The sequence below is a fragment of the Cynocephalus volans genome, chromosome 13 (genome assembly GCF_027409185.1).
Source record: "Cynocephalus volans isolate mCynVol1 chromosome 13, mCynVol1.pri, whole genome shotgun sequence".
Lineage (NCBI taxonomy): Eukaryota > Metazoa > Chordata > Mammalia > Dermoptera > Cynocephalidae > Cynocephalus > Cynocephalus volans.
The window spans coordinates 102,987,021-103,011,889 of NC_084472.1; the positions used below are offsets into that span (position 1 = coordinate 102,987,021).

At 32.6% G+C, this 24,869-nt stretch overlaps 1 protein-coding gene across 3 annotated transcripts in view; it reads left to right on the forward strand.

Moving 5' to 3' along the window:
- Positions 1-24,869, forward strand: part of WRN (WRN RecQ like helicase) — a 128,470-nt gene that overhangs the window by 63,129 nt on the left and 40,472 nt on the right. For all 3 annotated transcript variants that reach the window (XM_063077195.1, XM_063077196.1, XM_063077197.1), the window contains 6 exons: positions 3,639-3,826; positions 7,607-7,781; positions 11,479-11,660; positions 18,899-19,000; positions 19,297-19,389; positions 23,266-23,407. In XM_063077195.1, the coding sequence (XP_062933265.1) occupies positions 3,639-3,826; positions 7,607-7,781; positions 11,479-11,660; positions 18,899-19,000; positions 19,297-19,389; positions 23,266-23,407 (882 nt within the window). The remainder of the gene's footprint in view (positions 1-3,638; positions 3,827-7,606; positions 7,782-11,478; positions 11,661-18,898; positions 19,001-19,296; positions 19,390-23,265; positions 23,408-24,869) is intronic.

A 24,869-nucleotide genomic window follows, 5' to 3' on the forward strand; every position in this document is an offset into this window, starting at 1 on the left:
ATATTCCTACTGTTGAACCTTCAGGGCCAGGTGTTTGTCAAGCAGTGGCTGAGAAAACCTTTTTCCCCTGTGTTTTCAAGAATACTCTTTATTAGCTAAGTGGTAAGAAATGCCACCTGGTGGTTGTAGAACTATGATCTTCCTCACTGTTCTTGGTGCTTTTTTCGTCTTCATTCCAATTACATTAAGACAACTGGTGTAAACTTAGAATCTTCACACTATGTTACAGTTATGTACTGCATAACGATGTTTTTGGTCAATGACAGATCACATATATGACTGTGGTTTCATATGATTATAATATTGTATTTTTTCTGTACCTATTCTATGCTTACATATGTTTAGATACACAAATACTGTGTGTTACAATTGTCACAGTATTCAGTACAGTAATATGCCCTTCAGGTTTGCAGCCTAGGAGTAATAGGCTATACCATATAGCTTACATGTGTAGTAAGCTATACAACCTAGGTGTGTATAAGTACATTCTATGGTGTTTGTACAATGATGAAATTGTCTAAAAACACATTTCTCAGAATGTATCCCTGTTAAGCAATGCTTGACTGTATTTCAGTAAGTTCAAAAATAGCAAAGTGATCACTAAACCATTTGGCACAAAGATTCCCATTTGGAGGAAATGAGACTGAGTCTTGAAAAAGATGCAGAAAGTTCCACATCAGTCTTTAAATTCTGTAAATTTCAAATGAGAGGAACTGTGAAATCCATGAGACGTGTTGATTCTTTCTATTCTGTTCTCCTGAGCACTATCACAAAGGTCAGTACATAGTAGACACTCAGTAACTATTTGGAATGAATGAATGAATGAAATGTGTGTGATGTTATGGAGTACAGAGTTAGAATTGGCAACATGACCCAAATTTAGAAGCAAATGAAATAATTATAATTCTCTGAATCTGTGGGTGCTATACCATTGAAGTATATGACTAAGATATTTCTAAATTTATAAAATCACAGATAAATTTACTTTCAGTTGCTTGTATTAACAAAACTTGGTGCCTTACGCCAAAGGAATCAAGACTTGGCAACTTAAGGGATAATTTTGTGAGTTCAGAACTTGATATAATTAGGTGATAGAATAATTTATCATCCAAACTGGTTTGCTTGTGAAAATTGAAGGGTTCAAAGCTATTAATAATTATGTTGTGACTATAAGCATAAACTGGGAGTGCCCCAGCAAATGAGGATGTATGATCACCCTTCTCATAACCTGCCTGTGTGTTATTTTTTAGCTTTACCCTGTTTATAAATTTAAAATGTCATAAAGTACCACAGACTTCTAAGAGAAAAGGTTCTATTCATTTCTGAAGTGAAAGTTTATTGTTTATTCTGTATTCTATTTGTGGAAGCAACATTCTTAAATGTGACTTTCTAGAAGGTTGGAGGCAAAAGAGAATTTCTAATGATTTTCACTGCTAGCATGTTACTGGAATAAGGAGTTTTTAGTAGGGAAAAAAATGGGATATTTGAGCTGGAAGGGTCTAACAGATCATGTAGCCCACTTCAACTCTTTTTTTTTTTTTTTTTAATGAAAAACTGAGCCCTTGCCAAAGTCAGTGGCAAATCTGGGAGTAATGCCCATGTCTTTGGAGTTCTGTATAGAATTCCTTTCAATTGTTGCAATAACAATACAGTAATAGTTGAAATTTTTCAAGTGCTTACTATATGCCATGCATTACATTTAGCACTTTACATGTTCAATCTCATTTGATCTTCACAGCAACTTAATGACATTTGGGTGCTGTTATTGTAGCCATTTTATAGATGAGGATACCGAAGCATAGAGTTAAATAAAAAGCTCAAAATCTCACATGTAATAAATGGCAAAGGCAGGATCTGATCTCAGACAATCTGATTCTGTGCCATGTTTTTCACTACTGTGCTGTTCTTTTGCCTGATTTTTCTATTAGTTTCTTGAAGATGGGTCATGTTTCCTGCTTATTTCTTTATTTTCATAAATGCATTACCTGTGCACTCATACATTATATAGCTTGAAAACAAACCCAACTTTCTTTTCTTATGAGCTGTATCCTGAAAACTTCTGACTTTGTCTGCATGTGCAGTTAAACATGTATTTTATTAGTGTATTTATAAATAGTTTGATTAAAGCTCTTAAATTGATGAAAATACTTTGTTGTGGAAGTGAGAATGCACATGTCCTAAGAACTTCTCATTTTTAAACTTTTCTTATTCTCAGTCTTGTATTTGTTAGTACTTGCATATTAACACAGATATATTTATATTAAGGCTTCGTTAGAGAAACTAACCTCTTTATAAATTGGCCTGTTCATCTCCAAGTCATTAGGCAGGCACTCTAAATTCAGAGAAGAGTCAGACTGTAAGCTACAAATCAATGAAACCAATTTTGGGGTTACGTTTTAAAATAGTTCCACAGAATTTAAGGATAAACAATGCAAAAATGATAACAATTACCTGATTGTGTTTCTTTTTCCATTTGAAAAAACTTCTCCTGAACTCAATTGATTTTTTACACGAGTTTTGGGATAATTTTTAATTCAGCAAAGCTATATTGATTTTAAAAGTAGTTTATAATTTTTAATAAATTGTATCTTGTTTTAATTTTGAGTCAAACTCTTCTTTGCAAATTGGCAAATTGCATATCAGTTTTCACTTACATACAAGATAATTGCTTAAACTGGTTTGTGAGGTAGATGCAATGTATCTGAAGAGGTGTTTTATGAGGATATTATTTTCTGTATCTGTAATGGGACAAAATGAGCATTTTAAAGAAAGGTTGGATTCTTGGTAATAGAACAGCTAATGATTCAGGAATAACTTTAAGACTTAGTTCATTTTTTATGATTATGAAATAATAGCATAGTTGAGTACAAATCTAGTTTTTTGGGGGCATGTTTTTATCTTACCTAAGAATATCTGAAAGATTACATGTTCATGTTTTTCCTGATACCTGCTGTGCCTCTTGCTTTGGCTGCTAATTCAGCCAAAAAGTCTTTGCTAGACTGAAAATAGAACATGACTTGGCTGTTCAAGGAATCAATTAATAATACATGTTTCATTTTATACATGTTTCTTATATATAGTATGCCATTGATTAACATATTAAAACTGGAGAGAGGGTATTCAGGTCATTGGGAGCTTTGCTTCTAGATCTGAGGCCATAAACCAATATATTTAATATAGGAGACCAAAAAAAAAAAAAAAAAAAAAAAAAAAGACTCATTGTCTTATATAGTTAAATTTTCAGTGAATTGAAGGCTTTATAATTTTTGAATTATAGATTAATCAAAAATATACCCTTTGGTTACATAACCACTATTACAAGTGTAATAAATATTAAAAATAATACATGGATAGATAGTAAGTAGACTTAATTTAATATGGCAAGGGGCATCACATTTGGAAACCTTACAGATTTAGTGTTTTATTTAAATGATTTCTGATTTTTAAAAAGTAAACATTAAGAAGGCTGAGAAACAAGTAGGAAGTTTTTTCTTTTTTTAAAAAGAGTACTGTTAAAGTTGCATTTTTGACACTGTACCTCCTGTAGTTGTCTTAATAGTCTTTTTGTAAGACGGCAGTAGAAGTGTTGGCAAATAATAAGCTCTGTCCTTTTTGAAAATCGATTTCACTTCATTCAGGTTCCAATTGTTGCACTCACTGCTACTGCAAGTTCTTCAATCCGGGAAGATATTGTACATTGCTTAAAGCTGAAGAATCCTCAGATTACCTGTACTAGTTTTGATCGACCAAATCTGTATTTAGATGTTGGACGAAAAACAGGGAATATACTTCAGGATCTGAAGCAATTTCTTGTTGAAAAGACAAGGTAAGGATTTAATGGTTCATGAATTTTGGTAACTACTCACTTAAAGACAGGGATAGGTTCTGAGAAATGCATTGTTAGGCAGTTCCGTTGTTGTGTGAACATTATAGAGTATACTTACATAAACCTAGGTGGTATAGCCTACTACACACTTAAGCTATATGGTATAGCATTATAATCTAAGGGACCACCATATATATGTGGTCTGTTGTTGACCGAAATGTCATTATGCAGCATGTGACTGTACTGCCTTCTTAAAAAATTTATTTTCTGTTTCCTCCTATTGCAAATTTAATATATTTCGAATCTATATTGCTTTGTTTCAAGTCAAGTGTGGTGTTATATAATCAATTCAGTCAGTAAGGAAAATGTCTATTTTTGAAGGCAGAAACTATTTCTTGTAATATTTTTATACTCCATACTGTTGCATGTACTCTAAATAATTGACAAGTAAATGAACATAAAATGAGTATTTCATCTGAATTCTTTCTAGTTCACTAATTACATAGCTAACTTCAGTTTTAGGCAGTTTAAACACATTGGAGCCTGTTTGGTGTTCCAAGCAAGAACTGTCCTAGGTGCTTTATATAAGTGATCTAGTTTAATCCTTATAACTGCCTAATAAGCTAGATATTATTTTCACTTTACTGATGAAGAAACTGTCTTTAGTACTTTCTTCTATTTATTTTGTTTAAAGGCATTTTATATATATGCCAAGAAGTATTCCTAAGTCTTATTCCCTGATATGTCTGCTCAATGAAAAGCTTATAATTTTCATGTTATGAAATGTTTTTTAGTCAGGATACATTAAAAAGTTTCTCCTACTAATACAAACACAAAACAAATCCAGGCAAATAGATTTTAAGGAGCATCATTAGTGTTTTTCTCTTCCAGAAAGGGATAGTAGAAGAGAAGATTGATCCTGAGTTAAGGAAACCCCGTAGTTATTCTTGAGGACCTTAACCAATAATTTAAATGAAGGATTTGCTACAGGCTTAGTTTTCCTCTATTCAGAATAAAACAAGAATATGATGAATATATTTTCAGTCTTCTGGCCTCTCTATTGGTCTCTTGGAAGTGATAACTCATCGTGCTTCACGTCCCTCTGTCCTAGAGGAAAAAAGTTCTCTTGTGAGTTGGAGTCTCCACAGTCAGATCATATCTACTCTTCTAATCTTTGATCCTTTTCAGTTCATATTATTCTCAACCTCTATGGCACTTTCCTCTTATAATAACCCTCTGATTTTAAAAATACGTAGCCTTTTTTTTTGTTTTTGTGACTTTGTGTTCTATTTTTGTGACACTGTTGTCCTCTTAGAATACTAGGGTACTTCAAAAAATTTGTGGAAAAATAGAATTAAAAGATAACACAAATCTTTTCATGAACTTTTTGAAGTATCTTATGCAAATATTTCCTTCTCACTATTTCTCGTGTTAATTCTGCTAATTGTGGTCTTTGTTACTTTTTAGCCCAGACTGTTACAATGTCTCCTAACAGATCTCACTCTCCTCATTGCTCCTTGCTGCATTCTGTACACAGTTTTCAAATTCATCATCTGAAAACACATCCCTAAGTGTTGTAGTACCTTTTTGGAACTTTTTTCCTGTGGAATAAAGACCAGACTCCTTAACCTAACATTCAGTGCCATCCAAGATCTTGCTGTTTAATGTGAATTAGTATTTCTAAAAGCAGATCAAGAAAGATTTTTTTAGCCATTTTGAATCCTCCAAGAAGAGTTATATTAACAGGGAACCATTGAGAGTCAGTGATTTCTACAGATCTTAGGTGAATAGAAATTTTCCATTTAATGTGCAGTGAGGTGGAGGGTAATTAAGACTTTAGAGTATGGCCTTTCATTTACATTTTCTTTCCTTCCTTTAATTAAGCCACTTGTTTATCATTGTTTACATTTTTTCTATTCATTGAGCTAACTAACGTGTTTCTTAAACCTTACTTTGTTTCTGTATTCACAAAACATTTAGATTAGATAGATGAGCCTCTCTCACATGTCAAGTTTAGTGGTTAGATAGATGAATATAGATAGCTTTCTTTCCCCTCAGAAAATTGTTATGAGACAATAGTGTTTAGTAAATAACTTGGCAAAGTAATGACTCTTTTGTAATAGGAATTTTTATTCTTGTGATTTATCTGTTATATAAGTTCAAGTTTTTACATATCTTCTACCTTTTTTTAATTTAAAAAGTGATATATAGTAAATATCAATTTGAACAATACAGATGCATATAAATTGAAAAGTACTTCAATTTTCCAATCCTATTCCTCAGTTATAATCACAGTTGATATTTTGGTATTTAACTGTATTTTTTCTCTGACCGTTTACTGTGCAGATGTACATTCCCAGTTTTTTGTAGTTGTTGTTAAGTTTATGTAAAAATAGTTTCATACTATATCCATTTTTTTTCTGTGATTTTCTTCTTTCATTTAAAGTATGTTTGCTATCATTCCATATATTGTATTTTCTTATATTAGGGCCTTAATATATAGGATATTATAATATCCAGACTTTGGTGAGCAGTTTTGTCTTCTTTGTAAACATGTTTTTAAAATAGGATTTTTGTACACTAAAAGAAAGGATTTGTATTTGTCTCACTCCATTAAGTTGTTTACTGTGAATTTTTGATATGGGAGCCCATTTGGTTACTTGCAAAAATTACTTTGAGTAGATTATATAGTAAGACTCTTGCAGTGAAATTATTTCTTGATTTTTTTTCCTCTGCTTAACTTTTCAGTGGCTTTTGCCATAGTTCTTCTTAAAGGTTTTATAAACATTGAATTTTTTAAATGTTTGCTTAGTATTCCATAGTATGAATGTATATAGTGATGAACATTTAGGTTATTTTCACCATTATAATTTGCTGTGAATATTTGTGTACATATACCTTTTGGCAGATATGAAAGTATTTTTGTAAAATAGTATCCTAAAATTGAAATTGGATGAAAGGGCATATGCATTTAAAATTAAATAAAATAACTTTTCTTAAATCTGAAATAGTACAGTCTTTTTATATTAAGTCAGCTTAAATGAATGTATTTATGTAAATTAATATATTGAGGCATTAAATAAATGTTCATCATTGTTTACACTTTTAATAAATAAGTGCAAGTTTCTACAATGGACATTCTAATAGATTTTTTTTTCTGTAATATTTGCAGTTTCAAGATTCCTAGTAAATGCTTTGAATTATAAAAGCAATCTTTCAATATTACAGGAAAACCTTTTTAGTAAACAGATATGGAAACTCAACTTTATGATCATGAGAGAGAATAAGAATATAACAAATGTTATACATATTCCTATGTAAATATGAGAGTACTTCAAAAAGTTTATGGAAAAATAGAAATAAAAGATAATACAAATCTTTCCATTAACTTTTTGAAGTACTCTTGTATTCACTAACATCTCTTATGTAAATTGAGACTAATTGTTAATCTGGTGCTTTGAATTCTTAAAAGTATTTGTATTAATAGTTTATACATTTTTTTATCAAGGTTTCTGCTCAGATAAACTTGTTTCTGGTTTTAACTCAAGTTTGAGCGGAAAGTCAAAGGTTTTTGGGGCTTAACAATTTATTTCCATATTTGATGCTCCATAAGGTTTTAGATTTTTATGCAGTTAAATATATCATTGTTTTTCATATGCTTTTTCTCTTTAATCTTTTACTTAGAAAGTAGAAAGGAAAAGTTAAATAATATAAAATTCAAACTAGTCTGAAGCATTTATATAATATATGTGTTTGTTTTTTTGTCTTCTTTTTCTTTAGTTCTGATTGGGAATTTGAAGGTCCGACTATCGTCTATTGTCCTTCCAGAAAAATGACAGAACAAATTACAGCTGAACTTAGGAAACTGAATGTAGCCTGTGAAACATACCATGCAGGCATGAGTTTTAACAAAAGGAAACAGACTCATCATAGGTTCATGAGAGATGAAATTCAGGTGTGATGATTGATCATCAATACTCTCTATTCCCCATAGTAGAAACAGATATTTCTCACGTATTTATTTACTATATTTTTATTGAATACTTTCTAAAGCAGTTCCTCTGATAAAGGGAATCAACATATTCCCTTTATCAATATGGGAGATAGGTATGTGAATAAACTGTTGCAGACTAGTATAAATAATAGCTTCTACCTAGTGCTTAGGTGCACAGAAGAGGGAATTTTAGCTTTCTCAAGGTAGGTTTTGTAGTGGAGTGGTCCATCCAGGAAGATGCAATTTGAATAAACTCTGAACATGTGAATATAAGTTTGTCAAGTATCCCAGACCAATAGGGGATGAGGGAAAGGGAATTGGTTATAGAATTCCAGGAATAAGGACTAGAAGGTGCAAAGACACTGTGATGTGAGAGTACATACTAGGTTCAGAAAATTGTGACTGGTTTTGGAATGGTTGGAGGGAAAGAGTATGGAGTAGGAATGGCACACAGTATGTGTGTATGTATGTATGGAGAAAGAGGCAGGGAGGAAATGTTAGTCACAGGAAAAGAATTGAATGCGTTGGTTGGCCAGGTTATAGATGGCTTTAAAACTAGCAAAGAGGCAGACTGGACTTGGTGTCATATGCAAATGAAATTTTATCTTATAGATAAGACAGATTTAAAGTAGTATAATTCTGGTTGAAGTTGATGTGAGGGAAAAGAGGGTCTAAGATCCTTCCAGTTTCTAAGACAGTGCCTGTAGGTGTCTTATAATACATAGGGTACCATGGAATAGAGTTTGAAAACCATCATGATGGACTGCTGCGTGTTGTTGAGTGAGATAATAATGTAGAAACATTAGACTGGCAACACTATGTAGGATTGGTTTGAAAGAGAGAAACTGAAGAAGGGTGTCAGTGAAGGTGTTGTGAAGTACTGCCGCTGAGATTCATGTCGTGATTGACCTAATTCAGTTGGTGTCATAGAAAATATTTGAGAGGATTTAAATTCAAGTCAAGTGAGTAGGTTTAAATGAAGAACGTTACACTTCAACATTATATCCACACTCTGTCACTATAAGCCTGTGGAATAGCCCTCCTCTCAAGATAACAGACGAATTTAACTTCAGCTGTGGCATTTTCTTACCAATAGGTCATTGTTTCTTTTCTATCCAGCCCTCGCTATGATATATAGTTGTTATCCACTCCAAGCCAACATTATTCAAGCAGCTTATCTGTTAAGTATGGGTAGTACATACTATCTGTAAAGTTCACTATGCCTAATCATACTGTAATGCATATCTGCCTGAAAGCATCTAGTCTTTTTCTTCCCCTTCTTTCCAGAGATACGAACAGCTATTACAACTGTTTAGATTATAGGTTTAATCCAAATACTTGAATGTTTATATTTTTATTCTGTTTCCTCAGTGGCTTGAAAATTGTCAGATAAAATTTATTAGCTGCTACTTCTGAACCTTAAGCCTGTCTTCAAGCCATTAACTGACCAAAGGTTTCTTCTATCTTGATGTATTAGTAATTATTCATTTAGACTAAAACATCTTCAGAAGACATGAGAGGATATAAATTTTATCCATGTTATGTTATCATGGGAGACATTATTGGATTGCATCTGATTTTCCTGCCAACACATAGCTTCATTAAAATGTTAATGTTCTGAAATATGGTTTAAAAAGCTTCATAGTGACCATTAATTATATGTAATTTCTAGAAGGGTATATTTATGTATGTGCTACTATATTTTCCCTCTGTTAGGCAGGATGTCAAAAATTTTTATTCACATTATGAAAATTAATGAATTAATATTTATTGATTCACCCAGGCTGACATCAGGTGTTTTGTTTATCTGACAGTTGGCCCAATGTACTTCTTCATTGCCATTGTGAATAATTTAACAGCTTCACATTTGCATTGAAAGTTCTCAAACACTTTCTCAAGATAATGCAAATTCTATATAGAATAGTCTGGTGCTCTTGGAATTGATTACTTGCCATTGAGTATTTATTGAGTGCCTACTGAATGCCTAAATGTTCAGAATTCTGGATATATACTTTCCTGTCTTTTTATAGTTGATTTATACTGGAGTGTGGGCCTAAAAGTAGGGCTGATCTCTCTAGCTCTTAATATCTTGGACTGATTGATGCTTGTAATCTTTGTATTTTCTATTTTATAATTTCAGAAAAAAATACACTTTTCTTTCTAATTATTATAACCAAACCAACCACATTTGGGTGTAGATTTGCGTTTTTAATTTAGTCATTCTTACTTTTAATCCCGACTTTTAGTTTTTGTATCCTTTTGTATTTCATTTGTCGTTTCAAGATACTTTGAATTCCTTTCCTTTCTGGAATGAGGTTGTGAGTAAATTATTTGATAAAATATCTTTACACCTGAGAGTTTATAAGGATGTTTGAAAATTATGTCTGTAGCATAGGTTGATCTCATTAAAAAATGATATTTTATGATGAAAATTAGAATTATTGTGTTGCTGTTCCCTCTTAAATATAACAAAATAGCATAGTCTTATTCAACCAAAGCTTTTACTTAACTACTATATTCATTCCTATATTTATTTCTCTCTCACTTTTCTCATACTTCCTTTTACTTGTTCAGCATCTTCCTCTCTCCCTCCCTCTCTTCTTCTCAGTCTTCTTTTTGTATTCCTGGTCCAGCTTAGTGCGCGCAGACACACACACATATGTAACGGCACTTTAATTTTTATCAGTTATGCACATGTTAATAATTCGACCATGTTTACAATGAAAAGCACCAGCCTCCTCTTGCCTTCCCCACTTATATTTCCTTTAGCTGATTCTTTTGGTGTTTATCATTATATCTTGTCATCATTTGCTTTTACTGCTACTCGTTAATTTTTTGTTTATTTATTGGTTTTAGGCATTATCTATTGACTCCCCAATATGAAAGATGAAAGTTTGGCGTTCTTTCACATTTTTTACTCCCCTTTTCCTTTCCCTATTGATGCATTTCTAGCTCCCTTTCTTCCTATTATGTTAATATAATTTTGGTTAGATCAATGTATAGGATTTACACAATTATTACTCTGTAAATGCTTTTTATCTCTAAGCCATGTGGTATATTATGGTTACTTTTCTAGCTTATTTTTGTGTTCTTATTGTTAATACTTTAAAAAAATTTTCTGTGTACTTATCATGAATTTTTCCCTAAAATTTTTCCCAGTCTTATACATCTTACCTCAGTATATTCATACATATTAGGTATTCTACCAATTTTTTTCCTCTTAAAGATACAGAGATAATGCATACATTTTATTCTATCATCTTTAATGAGAAGCTTTTATCTTAGAATGCCAGTCGATACGGACACTTGAAACTCTGCAGTCGATACGGACACTTGAAACTTTATAATACAAAAGTTTCATTCAATACAGTAAATATTTTAAGAGCCTCTTTTGTGTCTTCTATTACAGATGTTCAGAGAAACCACTTTATTTGCTTTTTATAGACAGTGAACATAAATCCTGTTTTGTGATCACCAATCCTTAATATGTAAACTGGGCAGATAATGTTTTAATCTATAATTGATTGGTTGAAATTATATAAAATTCAATTTTATGCCAGGGAATTTAGTTAATAAATTATTCTTGCCAAAAAGTATAAATGTATGGTTTTGGTTCTGCTAAATATGTTTGTCAGACTATGATGTTATTTATTCTCAGTGTGTCATAGCTACCATAGCTTTTGGAATGGGCATTAATAAAGCTGATATTCGCAAAGTCATTCATTATGGTGCTCCTAAGGAAATGGAATCATATTACCAGGAGATTGGTAGAGCTGGCCGTGATGGACTTCAGAGTTCTTGTCACTTACTCTGGGCTCCGGCAGACATTAACTTAATTAGGTAAAAATTTATTTATTTATTGCTTTCTCTTGCAGATTTATTTCTTTTCTTATCTTATAAGCTTTGAAAGTATTTGAGACAATGTCCAAAATTTCAAGTAATTTGTAAGTACATTAAAAGCCAAACAAAAACTGAAAGAAAACAAAAAAACCAGAGGACATCTAAAAAGAGCATTTGTTTCCTTGGTTAGTTCCTTCAGAGCATGCCAGTTTTCTTTGACTGTGTGTGAATAATCGTGTTGCATTATACTCATAGACTGCCATGAAAATATGTTGTGTTTAGTATTTAAATATAGGGAAACCATTCTACTTAAGTATTAAACAAGTATTTTGTTGGCACTTAAGTTCTGTGAGATTTATGTTGGAAAGAAAGACTTCATCTTGCAAAAATTTTAGGAGCATCATTTACCAACTTATTTCTTCATCCATAGGAAAAAAAATCTCAGGAGAAAAACCTATGCATGGTAACTGATGGGGCTGTCAAGAAGAGATGTTTTCAAAATGTACTACCTCCATGTAGCTGAACAAATTGAGCTGTTGAATAGACCTATTAGCCCATTTTATCAAAATGATGAGGTTCTTTTTTTTTTTTCCCATTATTCAACAATTTTTGTTGGTGCCCACTGTGTTCCAAGAATTGTGCTTTGTGTTGGGGGTACAATGGTAAATAAAAGCATACATGGTACCTGCCTTCACAGAACTCACACTGTAATGAGAACTGTAGATCTTAATCAGAGAATCACACAACTGTGGATACATAGAGTTCCCCTTATTATTCTCCTTTGCATTTGGAAATTTAAAGGGGATCATGCAAGCATGCTTAAAATGACAATTGTGTTAAATGTTACGAAGGAAAGTCTCATTGAATAGTGAGAGTATATAAAGGGGTGTGGTGTTTACCAAGTTAAAAAGGTCAGTTAAGGCGTCCTTGCGGAACTAATAGTTAAGTTGAGATCTGAAAGAATAGAGGTTAATTAGGTAAAAATGTTTGGTAAAAATTTTAAGGTCCTCCTTCTAGGAGTAGTAAGTAGCTTTTGCTTTTTAATGTAAAGACAATAAAACCATCCTCTGATTGTACAAAACAATTCTTGTTTTCTTTTTAATGCTAGTGTCTTTGTCAAGCTTCTTATGAACTAATTTAAAATAATTGGGATAAGAAAAACAAGAACTATCCAATCCTAAAGTTAGCAGACGGAAAGAAATCATTAAGATCAGAGCAGAACTGAATGAAATTGAAAACCAAAAAACAATTCAAAAGATCAACGAATCAAAAAGTTGGTTTTTTGAAAAGATAAATAAAATTGACAAACCATTAGCATGGCTAACAAAAAAAAGAAGAGAGAAGACTCAAATAACAAAAATTAGAAATGAAAAAGGCGATATTACAACTGATTCATCTGAAATACAAGGAATCATTCGAGACTACTATAAACAACTATACGCCAACAAATTTGAAAATCTGGAGGAAATGGATAAATTTCTGGACACACACAAGCTCCCAAAACTGAACCGTGAAGACGTAGAAAATTTGAACAGACCAATAACAATAAAGGAGATTGAAGCTGTTATCAGAAGGCTCCCAACAAAGAAAAGCCCAGGACCAGATGGATTCACAGCAGAATTTTACCAAACATTCAAAGAGGAATTGACACCGATTCTTTACAAACTATTCCAAAAGATTGAAACGGACGCAAATCTCCCAAACTCATTCTATGAAGCAAACATCATCCTGATACCAAAACCAGGTAAAGATATAACCAAAAAAGAAAACTACAGGCCGATATCCTTGATGAATATAGATGCAAAAATCCTCACTAAAATACTAGCAAACAGAATACAGCAACACATACGAAAAATTATTCATCACGATCAAGTGGGATTCATCCCAGGGATGCAAGGTTGGTTCAACATACGCAAATCAATAAATGTGATACACCATATTAATAAACTCAAACACAAGGACCATATGATCATCTCTATAGATGCTGAAAAAGCATTTGATAAAGTTCAGCACTCATTCATGACAAAGACCCTCTATAAGTTAGGTATAGAAGGAAATTATCTCAACATAATTAAAGCCATATATGACAAACCCACTGCCAATATCATCCTGAATGGGGAAAAGCTGAAAGCTTTTCCTTTAAGAACAGGAACTAGACAAGGATGCCCACTCTCACCACTCCTATTCAACATAGTGTTGGAAGTACTAGCCAGAGCAATCAGAGAAGAGAAGGAAATAAAGGGCATTCAGATTGGAAAAGATGAAGTCAAACTGTCCCTGTTTGCAGATGACATGATCCTATATATCGAACAGCCTAAAACCTCTACAAAAAAACTGTTGGAATTGATAAATGATTTCAGCACAGTAGCAGGATACAAAATCAACACACAAAAATCAGTAGCATTTCTTTTCTCCAATAGTGAACATGCAGAAGGAGAAATCAAGAAAGCCTGCCCATTTACAATAGCCACCAAAAAAATAAAATACTTAGGAATTGAGTTAACCAAGGAGGTGAAAAATCTCTATAATGAGAACTACAATCCACTGCTGAGAGAAATTAGAGAGGATACAAGAAGATGGAAAGATATTCCATGCTCTTGGATTGGAAGAATCAACATAGTGAAAATGTCCATACTACCCAAAGTGATATACAAATTCAATGCAATCCCCATCAAAATTCCAAAGACATTTTTCTCAGAAATGGAAAAAACTATTCAGACATTTATATGGAACAATAAAAGACCACGAATAGCCAAAGCAATGCTGAGCAAAAAAAATAAAGCTGGAGGCATAACACTACCTGACTTTAAGCTATACTACAAAGCTATAATAACCAAAACAGTATGGTACTGGCATAAAAACAGACACACTGACCAATGGAATAGAATAGAGAATCCAGAAATCAACCCACACACTTACTGCCATCTGATCTTTGACAAAGGCACCAAGCCTATTCACTGGGGAAGGGACTGCCTCTTCAGCAAGTGGTGCTGGGATAACTGGATATCGATATGCAGGAGAATGAAACTAGATCCATACCTCTCACCGTATACTAAAATCAACTCAAAATGGATTAAGGATTTAAATATACACCCTGAGACAATAAAACTTCTTAAAGAAAACATAGGGGAAACACTTCAGGAAATAGGACTGGGCACAGACTTCATGAATACGACCCCAAAAGCATGGGCAACCAAAGGAAAAATAAACAAATGGGATTATATCAAACTAAAAAGCTTCTGCACAGCAAAAGAAACAATTAAAAGAGTTAAAAGACAACCAACAGAGTGGGAGAAAATATTTGCAAAATATACATCTGACAAAGGATTAATATCCAGAATATATAAGGAACTCAAACAACTTTACAAGAAGAAAACAAGCAACCCAATTAAAAAATGGGCAAAAGAGCTAAGTAGGCATTTCTCTAAGGAAGATATCCAAATGGCCAACAGACATATGAAAAAATGCTCAACATCACTCAGCATCCGGGAAATGCAAATCAAAACCACATTGAGATACCATCTAACCCCAGTTAGGATGGCTAAAATCCAAAAGACTATGAACGATAAATGCTGGCGAGGCTGCGGAGAAAAAGGAACTCTCATACATTGTTGGTGGGACTGCAAAATGGTGCAGCCTCTATGGAAAATGGTATGGAGGTTCCTTAAACAATTGCAAATAGATCTACCATACGACCCAGCCATCCCACTGTTGGGAATATACCCAGAGGAATGGAAATCATTAAGTCGAAGGTATACCTGTTCCCCAGTGTTCATCGCAGCACTCTTTACAATAGCCAAGAGTTGGAACCAGCCCAAATGCCCATCATCAGATGAGTGGATACGGAAAATGTGGTACATCTACACAATGGAATACTACTCAGCTATAAAAACGAATGAAATACTGCCATTTGCAACAACATGGATGGACCTTGAGAGAATTATATTAAGTGAAACAAGTCAGGCACAGAAAGAGAAATACCACATGTTCTCACTTATTGGAGGGAGCTAAAAATTAATATATAAATTCACACACACACATACACACACACACACACAAACCGGGGGGGGCGGGGAAGAAGATATAACAACCACAATTATTTGAAGTTGATACGACAAACAAACAGAAAGGACATTGTTGGGGGGGAGGGGGGGAGGGAGAAGGGAGGGAGGTTTTGGTGATGGGGAGCATTAATCAGCTACAATGTATATCGACAAAATAAAATTTAAAAAAAAAGATAAAAAAAAAATGATACTGTTTTTAAATGTTAAAAAAAAAAAAAGAAACTGTAAGGAATAAATTTCGTTTTTCTTTGTTAAAAAAAAAATAAAATAAAATAATTGGGATAGAACACAGCTGTGCATTTTACTATTAAAGTTGGGATATAGCAAACATAAGTTGATACCTGCTATTTCTGATGTTATTTGTGCATTATGCTAATGGTGCTAAAGACATTAACAGCCTCAGTTTTATATTGTGGGTTTGTAGATTCACCAATAGACATAGTCTGTTTATGTAGGTTTTAAAAGATATTTTAAATGGTTATCTCATTGAGATTGAACATGACGTAATAGTGATTAGTAATCAAATAGTGATACCAGACAACCATACTTCAATTTTTAGTTCAGATAGATTACTGTTTGCATCAGTCCTGGGGGAAATAAAACTGTAGTGTTAATTAGGATAAAAAAGAATTGAGCAAGGATTGAACATGGGTCTGTGACTTGCTGTTGACAAACCTTTTCTAGAAAAAACCAGAAAGTTTAAGAATATATGAAATTGCTGGTCTTGAACTGAAAGGTCACTGTAATTCACATGGTTGTTAGAGTCCATCCTACACTAGAATCCCATGGCTGAGAGAAGAAACTTGTTCAGTCATGATGTAATCATCTAATTTTATATTTCTTCCTCATGTAATTTTATATTTCTTATTGCAGAAGCCATACCACAAGCAAAGTTCCAATGTCTGCATTTGCTGTTATCTTAAACAGTCAAACCCAATAGTTATTATGATCTTTTTTAATTTGCAAAATAATCTCAATTTAATCTTTCACTGTCTCCAACTTATTTATATTAATGGTATTGTTTTAGAATTTTTCTTGCTTATTGAATTTTTTTGGTTTCTACTTAATTTTTATTTTAACATTTACTTTTACATATTTATGGGGTACAGTGTGTTGTTTCAATACATGCATATACTGAACAGTGATTCACTTAGGTAGATAGCATAGTTTTGAACCCGAATTTTGTTTGTTTGTCTTGCTGACTGGTATAGATATTATACCCTGGATCTTGGAGTTATCAGCATCATGCTCTAACCAACTGAGCCAACTGGCCAGCTTTCTTGTTTTTCAAATTATTTTTATTCTTTGGAATATTGTGCTTTAACTATTTTTATCGTCCCAAAAGAAGAATAAATATTTATTTCATTTGCTGTTAGAGACTTGTAGTTTTATTTTCTCAAATTTGTTACTGACACTTAAAAGATTAGTGAAGTATAGATTATCTGAATCCAATACAGTAGTCCCCTCTTATCTGAGCTTTCGCTTCCCGAGATTTTAGTTACCCATGGTCAACCTTGGTCTGAAAATATTAAATATAAAATTCCAGAAATAATTCAGAAGTTTTAAATCGTGCCCTGTTCTGAGTAGCATGATGAAAGCTTGTGCCGTCATGCTCCATCCCACCCTTCAGTCGCTTGGTAGCCATCTTGATTATCAGATCAGCTGTTGTGGTATCGCAAGTACTCATCATGTTCAAGTAACTCTTATTTTACTTAATAATGAGCCCAGAGCACAAGAGCAGTGATGCTGGCAATTTGGATATGCCAAAGAGAAGCCGTAAAGGGCTTCCTTTAAGTGAAAAGGTGAAAGTTATAGGTATGAATGTATACGAAAAAATGTAGTGTATATAGTGTTTGGTTCTATCCTTGGTTTTTGCATCCACTGGGGGTCTTGGTACGTATGCCCCATGAATAAGGGGGGAACTACTGTATAATGGAGGATCTAATTCTGAGATTGTGGGCATTTGTTTTCCATGTTCTTTCTATCTGAGGAGGAGGTAAGCTAAGCAAACAAGCTCCTAAAATAAAGCATAAAAGGAACTGATTTTTAGCTCTTGAAATAGGAATGAGATTAGGTGGTTAACCTAGGAACTAAAGTCAACAGTTGAACGAGACAGTGGGAGAAATTACATGGAAGGGCATAGTGGTTGGTGATATCAAATGACAAGAATTTTTTTGAATAACAGAATCGTTTGTGCATTCAGACTTTCCAGAACCCCTTGAGAACTGAGCAGGGGTATTTTGATCAGCTAGGAGATTGGATAGTCAAAATATTAGTAAATGAAGTTCATTTTGATGAGGATCAGTACTATCACTTAGGTCTTATAGGTAAATCATTACTTTCTTTTGAAATATCTGAAATCTGTTCAACCCAGACTTTTATTTATTCTTGGAAAGATGTGTACAGCTATTTGGGAGATTGTCATCATCTGATATTTGATATTCATGGAATTTCTTCATAGAAGATGAGAAATTAACAGAGTCAGGATGAGTTGTAGCAGCATCGACTTTTTAAAACACAACCAAACATGTCTTTAATGTTATTTAACATTGTAAAATAAATTCAGCCTTATGGCAAATAAAAAATCAGTTATAATTGGTTGAGAAAGGAACTTTTAATTCTGATACTTTACTGGTTTCCCATAATATCCCATAATACAAAGAGACTATTTTGGAGAGCTAAGAAGTCTGCTGAAGAGCTAGTAGGATAAAGGCTTATGTTTGGTTCATAAGGCTCTTTCAGTGTTCCTTACATAGATGTTTTTAGTTTCTTATAGTAGATAAATTATAATAAAGAATACCCTTTTACTGGAAAAAGGTAAAAATTCATATATAGTAGAAGGCTTATTAGAAGCTGAAAAGCATGTGGCATATAAATGAAAATGCAAAACTTCAGGGTTTATAATAATTTTTCAAAGGCAGCTAAAGAATTGATATTTAGACATAGGCAGAATTCTTTCAAAAGCAACTTTCATAAAAATCAGAAAAATGTTTACCTTTTGTGGGGACATTGACTGGGAAGGAGTACAAGGGAACTTTATGGGGTGATAGAAATGCTCTTTATTTTGGTAGGGGTATGAGTTTTGTAGATTATGAAAAATAAATAGTAAAATAAATAAAAAGTAACAAAATTGCTAATAGTTTTACATATTCTTTTGATATTTTTAATTGACAGGTACCGCCTTTTTAAAATAGAAAATGAAAAATTTCGATTATACAAATTAAGGATGATGGCAAAGATGGAAAAATATCTTCATTCCAGCAGATGTAGGCGGGAGTATGTATTATTATAGCAATTAATCACATGGGTTTATGGATGGTGCTCTTTTAAGGAAAAAGTTTTGCTTAATAATTAGAAGTATTTTAAAGAAATATTTCTTTGGTGTTTCATGTGTGCTGAATTTTTAAGGCAATCAGTCTTTGCACCCAAGTAAATTGAAGTCAAATAATGAGGTCCCAGGTGAATCAATTAATGATGATTTCACCTCATTATTTTCAGCAATTAATTTAATATGTTAAATTCATTCATATGTTTTTGTTCTTTTATTTAATTTAAAATTTTCTCTTGGGTAGAATCATCTTGTCTCATTTTGAGGACAAACATGTACGAAAAGCCTCCTTGGGTATAATGGGAACTGAAAAATGCTGTGATAATTGCAGGTCCAGGTAAAGATTTCTTCTTATAGATTAAATTTCTTCTTGTAGATGAACATTCTAAAAGTCTTTGTTTCTCTTCCTTTTCAAATCATGTTTAATTGAATTTTTGTTGAATGATACATATTTTAGTTTTTTAATTAAAATAATGAATTTATTTAAGTATAAGACAAAGCAAACAATATTAGGGTATTTTACTTTACATATATACAGATAAAGCAATAAATAAAATGATAGATCTAAATCTAAACATATCAGTAGTTACATTAAATTTAAATGATCTAAAGATACCATTTAAAGGCATAAATTGTCAGAATTGATTTAATTCTGTCCTATGTGCTGTCCACAAGAAATCCACTATAATTATATAAGTAGGTTAAAAAAAAAGAATGCAACATTATATACCATGAAAACACTAATCAAAAGAAAGCTGCAATTATTATTTTAATATCAGGGAATGGAGACTTTAGATTAAAGAATATTAGCAGGGATCAAAAAGGAAATTCATAATGTAAAAGGGCCAATTCACCAATGTCAATGTCGATGTCGCAGTCAGGTTTCTGCAGAAAAACAGGGCCAATGATTGTGTGTGTGTGTGTGTGTGTGTGTGTGTGGAGAGAGGGGTGGGTAGGAAAAGAGGGAGGGAGGGAGGAACTGAGGGGAGAGAGGGAGGAATGCAGAGACTGATTTTAAGGAATTGGCTCACACAATTATGGGGACTGGCAAGTCTAAAATTTGTAGGGCGGACCAACAGGCTGGAAACTCAGGCAAGATTGATGTTGCATTCTTGAGGCAGAATTCCTTCCTCTTCAGCAAACCTCAGATTTTGCTTTTAAGGTCTTCAACTGATTGGATGAGACTGACACATTATTGAGGGTGATCTCCTTTACTTAAAGTCAATTGATTGTAAATGTTAATCACAGCTAGAGAATACTTTTACAGCAACATCTAGATTAGTGTTTGACCAAACTGAGCACTAGCCAAGCTGACACATAAAATTAACCATCACAACCAAGAAGATATAATCCTAAAAGTATATATATTTAAGAACTATAAGAACTGAAAGGAGAAATAGAGAAATCCACAATTACTGTTGGTGACTTTAACATCTTCTCTCAGGAATCGGTAGAACTAATAGTCAAAAAAGTCAGTAAGGAGATAGAAGAAATGAACACACCTATCAATAAACTGGATCTAATTGACTTTTATAGAACACTCCCCCCCAACAACTGCAGAGTACACGTTTTTTTCAAATAACAGATAGAACGTTTATGAACATGGATCATATTCTGGGTAAAACAAACCTTAACCAATAAAATAAACCTTAACAAATTTAAAAGTATTGTACTTTTAAGTTTGTAGAAGTATAAAATTTATGCAGTATATTTTTTGACTGTGTGTAATGGAATTAAACGAGAAAGCAGTAAAAGGAAGGTAACAGGGAAGTCTCCAGACCCTTGGAAATTAAATAACATACTTCTGAATAATCCACAAGTCAAAGAGGAAGTCTCAAGGGAAATCAGAAAATATTTTGAACTAAATGAAATAAAAATTACAAAATGTGTAGGATGCAGCTAATGTAATGCAGCAAAGGAAATTTATAGTAATACTTATAAAAGAAGAAAGGTTTCAATTTAGTAATTAAGTTTCCAACATAAGAAACAAGCAAATAAAAGCAAAATAAACCAAAAGTAAGCAGAAGGAAGGAAATAATACAGATAAGTATAAATCAGTGAAATAGAGAACAGAGAAACAATGGAGAAAATCAGTGAACTTAAAAGCTCATTTTTTGGTAAAGATCAACAAAATTGATGTCAACTTTTAACAAGATTGATAGGGACAAAAAGGAGACACAGACTTCCAAATTCAGGAATGAAAGATGGAATTTCACTACAGGCACAGACACTAAAGATAATAAAGGAACACTATAATAATCCATTGCACATAAACAATTTAGAAGAAATGAACCAATTCCTTGATAACCTCAAATTGGCAAAACTCACCCACAGTGAAACAGATAACATGAATAGTCTGACGGGTCATTAGAGAGATGGAATTCCTATTAAAAAACTCTGAAAATAAAATTCTCTAGTTCAGATGTTTCCTTTATCAAGAAGATGTAGTTGTTCTTTGTACCTTAAAAAAACAAACAGAAAAACCCCTACAAACATATAAAGCACAAATTGATAGAACAGCTGGAAGAAATCAACAAATCCACCATCATTGTGGGAGAGTTTGGTATAATTTTTAGTTATTGGTAGGTTAGGCAATCAAAAAATTAGTAAGCTGTAGAAAATTTGGCAATGCAGTACCAAGTTTGATTTATCAGACACATACAGAATCCTAGACTAAGCAACTAGAGGAGTGTATCTCAAATTTTTTTTTCTTCATGACCCACGTAGTAAAAGATAATATTTGTACAGCACACTGAGCTAATTGTGAGAGTCCAGGTTCTGTGCAGAACCTAAGGTCTGGAGTGAATAACCTTTCAGCACACCTAGAATCCAGTTGCAGCACACTGGGAAGCACTGAATGAGAATCTACACTTCTCAAACATACATGGACTATTTATAAAAATTGACTATGTATTAGAGCAAGGATCGACAGACTGGCTGTGGGCCAAATCCTCTTGCTACCTGTTTTTGTAAAAAATAGTTTTCTTGGAATACAGCCATGCTGTTTTGTTGTATGTCATCTGTGGCTGCTTGAGTTAAGTAGTTGCCTACAAAGCCCAACATGGTCCACAGTGCCCAAAGTATTTACCATCTGGTCCTTTATAGAAAAAATTTTCTGACCCCTGTACTAGACTGTAGCTTGTCTCAAAAATTTTCTGTGAATTGGCATCAAACTCACCATATTTTCTGACCAGAATGCAATTTAATTTATCAGCACCACAAAATGCAATTTAATTTAGAAGTAAATAAGAGGATAAACAAAAATTCTCATGCATTTGGAAATGAAAAATAACACTTTTAAATAACTCATGATCAAAGAAAAAATCGAACTGGAAATTAAAAAATGTTTAGAACTTAGTGATAATTGCAATAATACATATAAAAACTGGTAAGATGCAGCATAATAGTACTCTGTGGGAATTTGGTAGCTTTAAATAGTCATATTAGAAAAGAAAATCAGCTAAAGAGGTTAGAATAGGAGAATAAACCTGAACGTAGAGTTTTCCCCCCAAACACATTATTATATCTGGAATATTAAATGTATTCGTATTGCTATTTCAAAGATATTTATTATAAGGAAAGCAATTGAATTAGTTGTACTGTATTAGTTGATTTTCTCTAAGAGGTTTTTTTGTTCTCAGCCTACTTAAAGAATTCTCATTTGTATTAGTGATAATTTCAAATGTATCTGAAGGATGTCTTAGGAATTTAACTTCTAAATATACTTAAGTGAAAGGTTTATAATCTTTGTGTCACATTTTATAGTCATTAGAGTTTAAGCTAACAATTTATTGCATAGGAGATTTGTTTTCTTAAGTTAAAAGCTTGTCTTTTTTTGCTACAAACCTTTTTTTTTCCAGCAAGATCTAGCAGAAAAGTCCAATATGTATGTAACTGATCGAGTGAAAATGTTCTAGCTGTAATCCTGCAGCCCTGCCTGCTTGAACTTTTTCCTCCTCTGTCTACAGCTGTCAGCTCCTGTGAAACCTGGCTTCTAGGGCACTAGGCTTGAAAACTAACAGCATAACATTTCTGTGATTAGTTTATTTTTCATGTTTTAGATAGTTGAAATGTGCTTGGTTGTAATGAACTTTGTAGCTTCTGAAGCAGTTGGCACGTTTGAGATTTTTTTTACTTTGTTACACTAAATCTTTTTATTGCTAAAGGGTGCATGCCTTGGCCACTTTCTTAATATATTATTATTTTTATTTAGATTGGGTCATTGCTATTCCTTCGATGACTCAGAAAACACATCCCAGGATTTTGGTCCACAAGCATTTCAGCTGTTATCTGCTGTGCGCATCTTAGGTGAAAAGTTTGGAATTAAGGCTCCAATTTTATTTCTCCGAGGATCTGTAAGTATATCTGTGAATCACCTTCATGGTTTATCATTTACTCCTATAACACTTTTCTTTAGAGGCTTGCTATATTGTGATTGTAGCTTTGGCTTTAGCTGAGCTATTAGAAACTCAGAGAATCATATTAAGTCATATTATACACAGCATTCATTACTTTTGACAGAGCTTGTGTGTGTAACATCTGCTGCTGTTTTGATGTTCCAAGCTGATGTTCAGTTCTGTACCTCACTCTGGAAGATTGTATTAGTTTATCACACTGCAGTTGCATGAATCCCTAGACTGGTCTTTCTTAGGATAATGAAGAAAAGTTAACCTGTCAAGGGACAGGTAGGACAAAAATTATATCTTTTTGTGCCTAGGAAACTATTAAATTCTTTGACTAAAACTTTAGTTTCAGGGATTATTTTGTAAATGTCTAAATTCACACTAACAATATTTGGCAGTATACTTTTTTCTTTCCTTCTGTTTCCCATCAAAAGTATTTAAAAGCCTAAGAAAGTTTATTTTTATTTTTATTTTTTACTTTACCAATGAATAAATAGTTTAATTCAACTACTTTTTTTTTTTTTTTTTGAGTGATTCATGTGTCAACATTATGCTAACAACTGCAGGCACAGATGTGATTAAGACATGACCCTTACAGTCAAAGAGCCTTTTCTGTAGTCCATTTGTTTCTACATATGATTTTATTGCTGATTTAGAAGTCTCTAAAGCAAAGCTAAATATTATATATTGATATTAGTTAAATAAATTAAGAGTGGAAGATAGGATACTTTGTAAATATGCATATTTATTTTAAAATGGAGATTAAAATTCTCATTTTGCATGTAGAATTTAAAAAATTATTTAGGTAGGCATTTATTTGTTAAATACTTGTGCTTCACATAAATATTTATTTTCTTAGTTTTTGTTTGAAAGGAACATATTAAATTAGTTGGTGACCAACAGGCTGGCTGGATAGCTCAGTTGGTTAGAGTGGTGCAGTACCAACAAGGTAAAGGGCTTAGATCCCAGTACTGGTCAGATGCCCAAACAAACAAGCAAACACAAAAACTAAATTAGTTGTGAAATAATTTTATTGAAATGTGTTGAAAATTTATGTTAACATTTTATGTACTGATGTTTTTAGATTCTGAATGGAGTTTAAAATTTTGATTTTAAATCACAAGTTTCATTAGAAATCTAATAGTAAAAATGTTGCTTAAGGAACTTTGGTTTAGCATCTATGAATGATACTATATTTTTTGTAAACAAATTTAAGTTGCAAGATATAGGTTAAATATAATTGAGATCTATGAAAATTTCTTCTGTTTCTGTGGCCTTCAAAGCCTGTGTATCCCAGTTGAATGTATAATTTATAAAAATTATCCTTGTTTTAATTTGGTATAATCCAACCATATCCAATATCAACAAATAAGTGTAAGTGGGCTCCTAGACAAACTTGAACTGGTCACAAGAG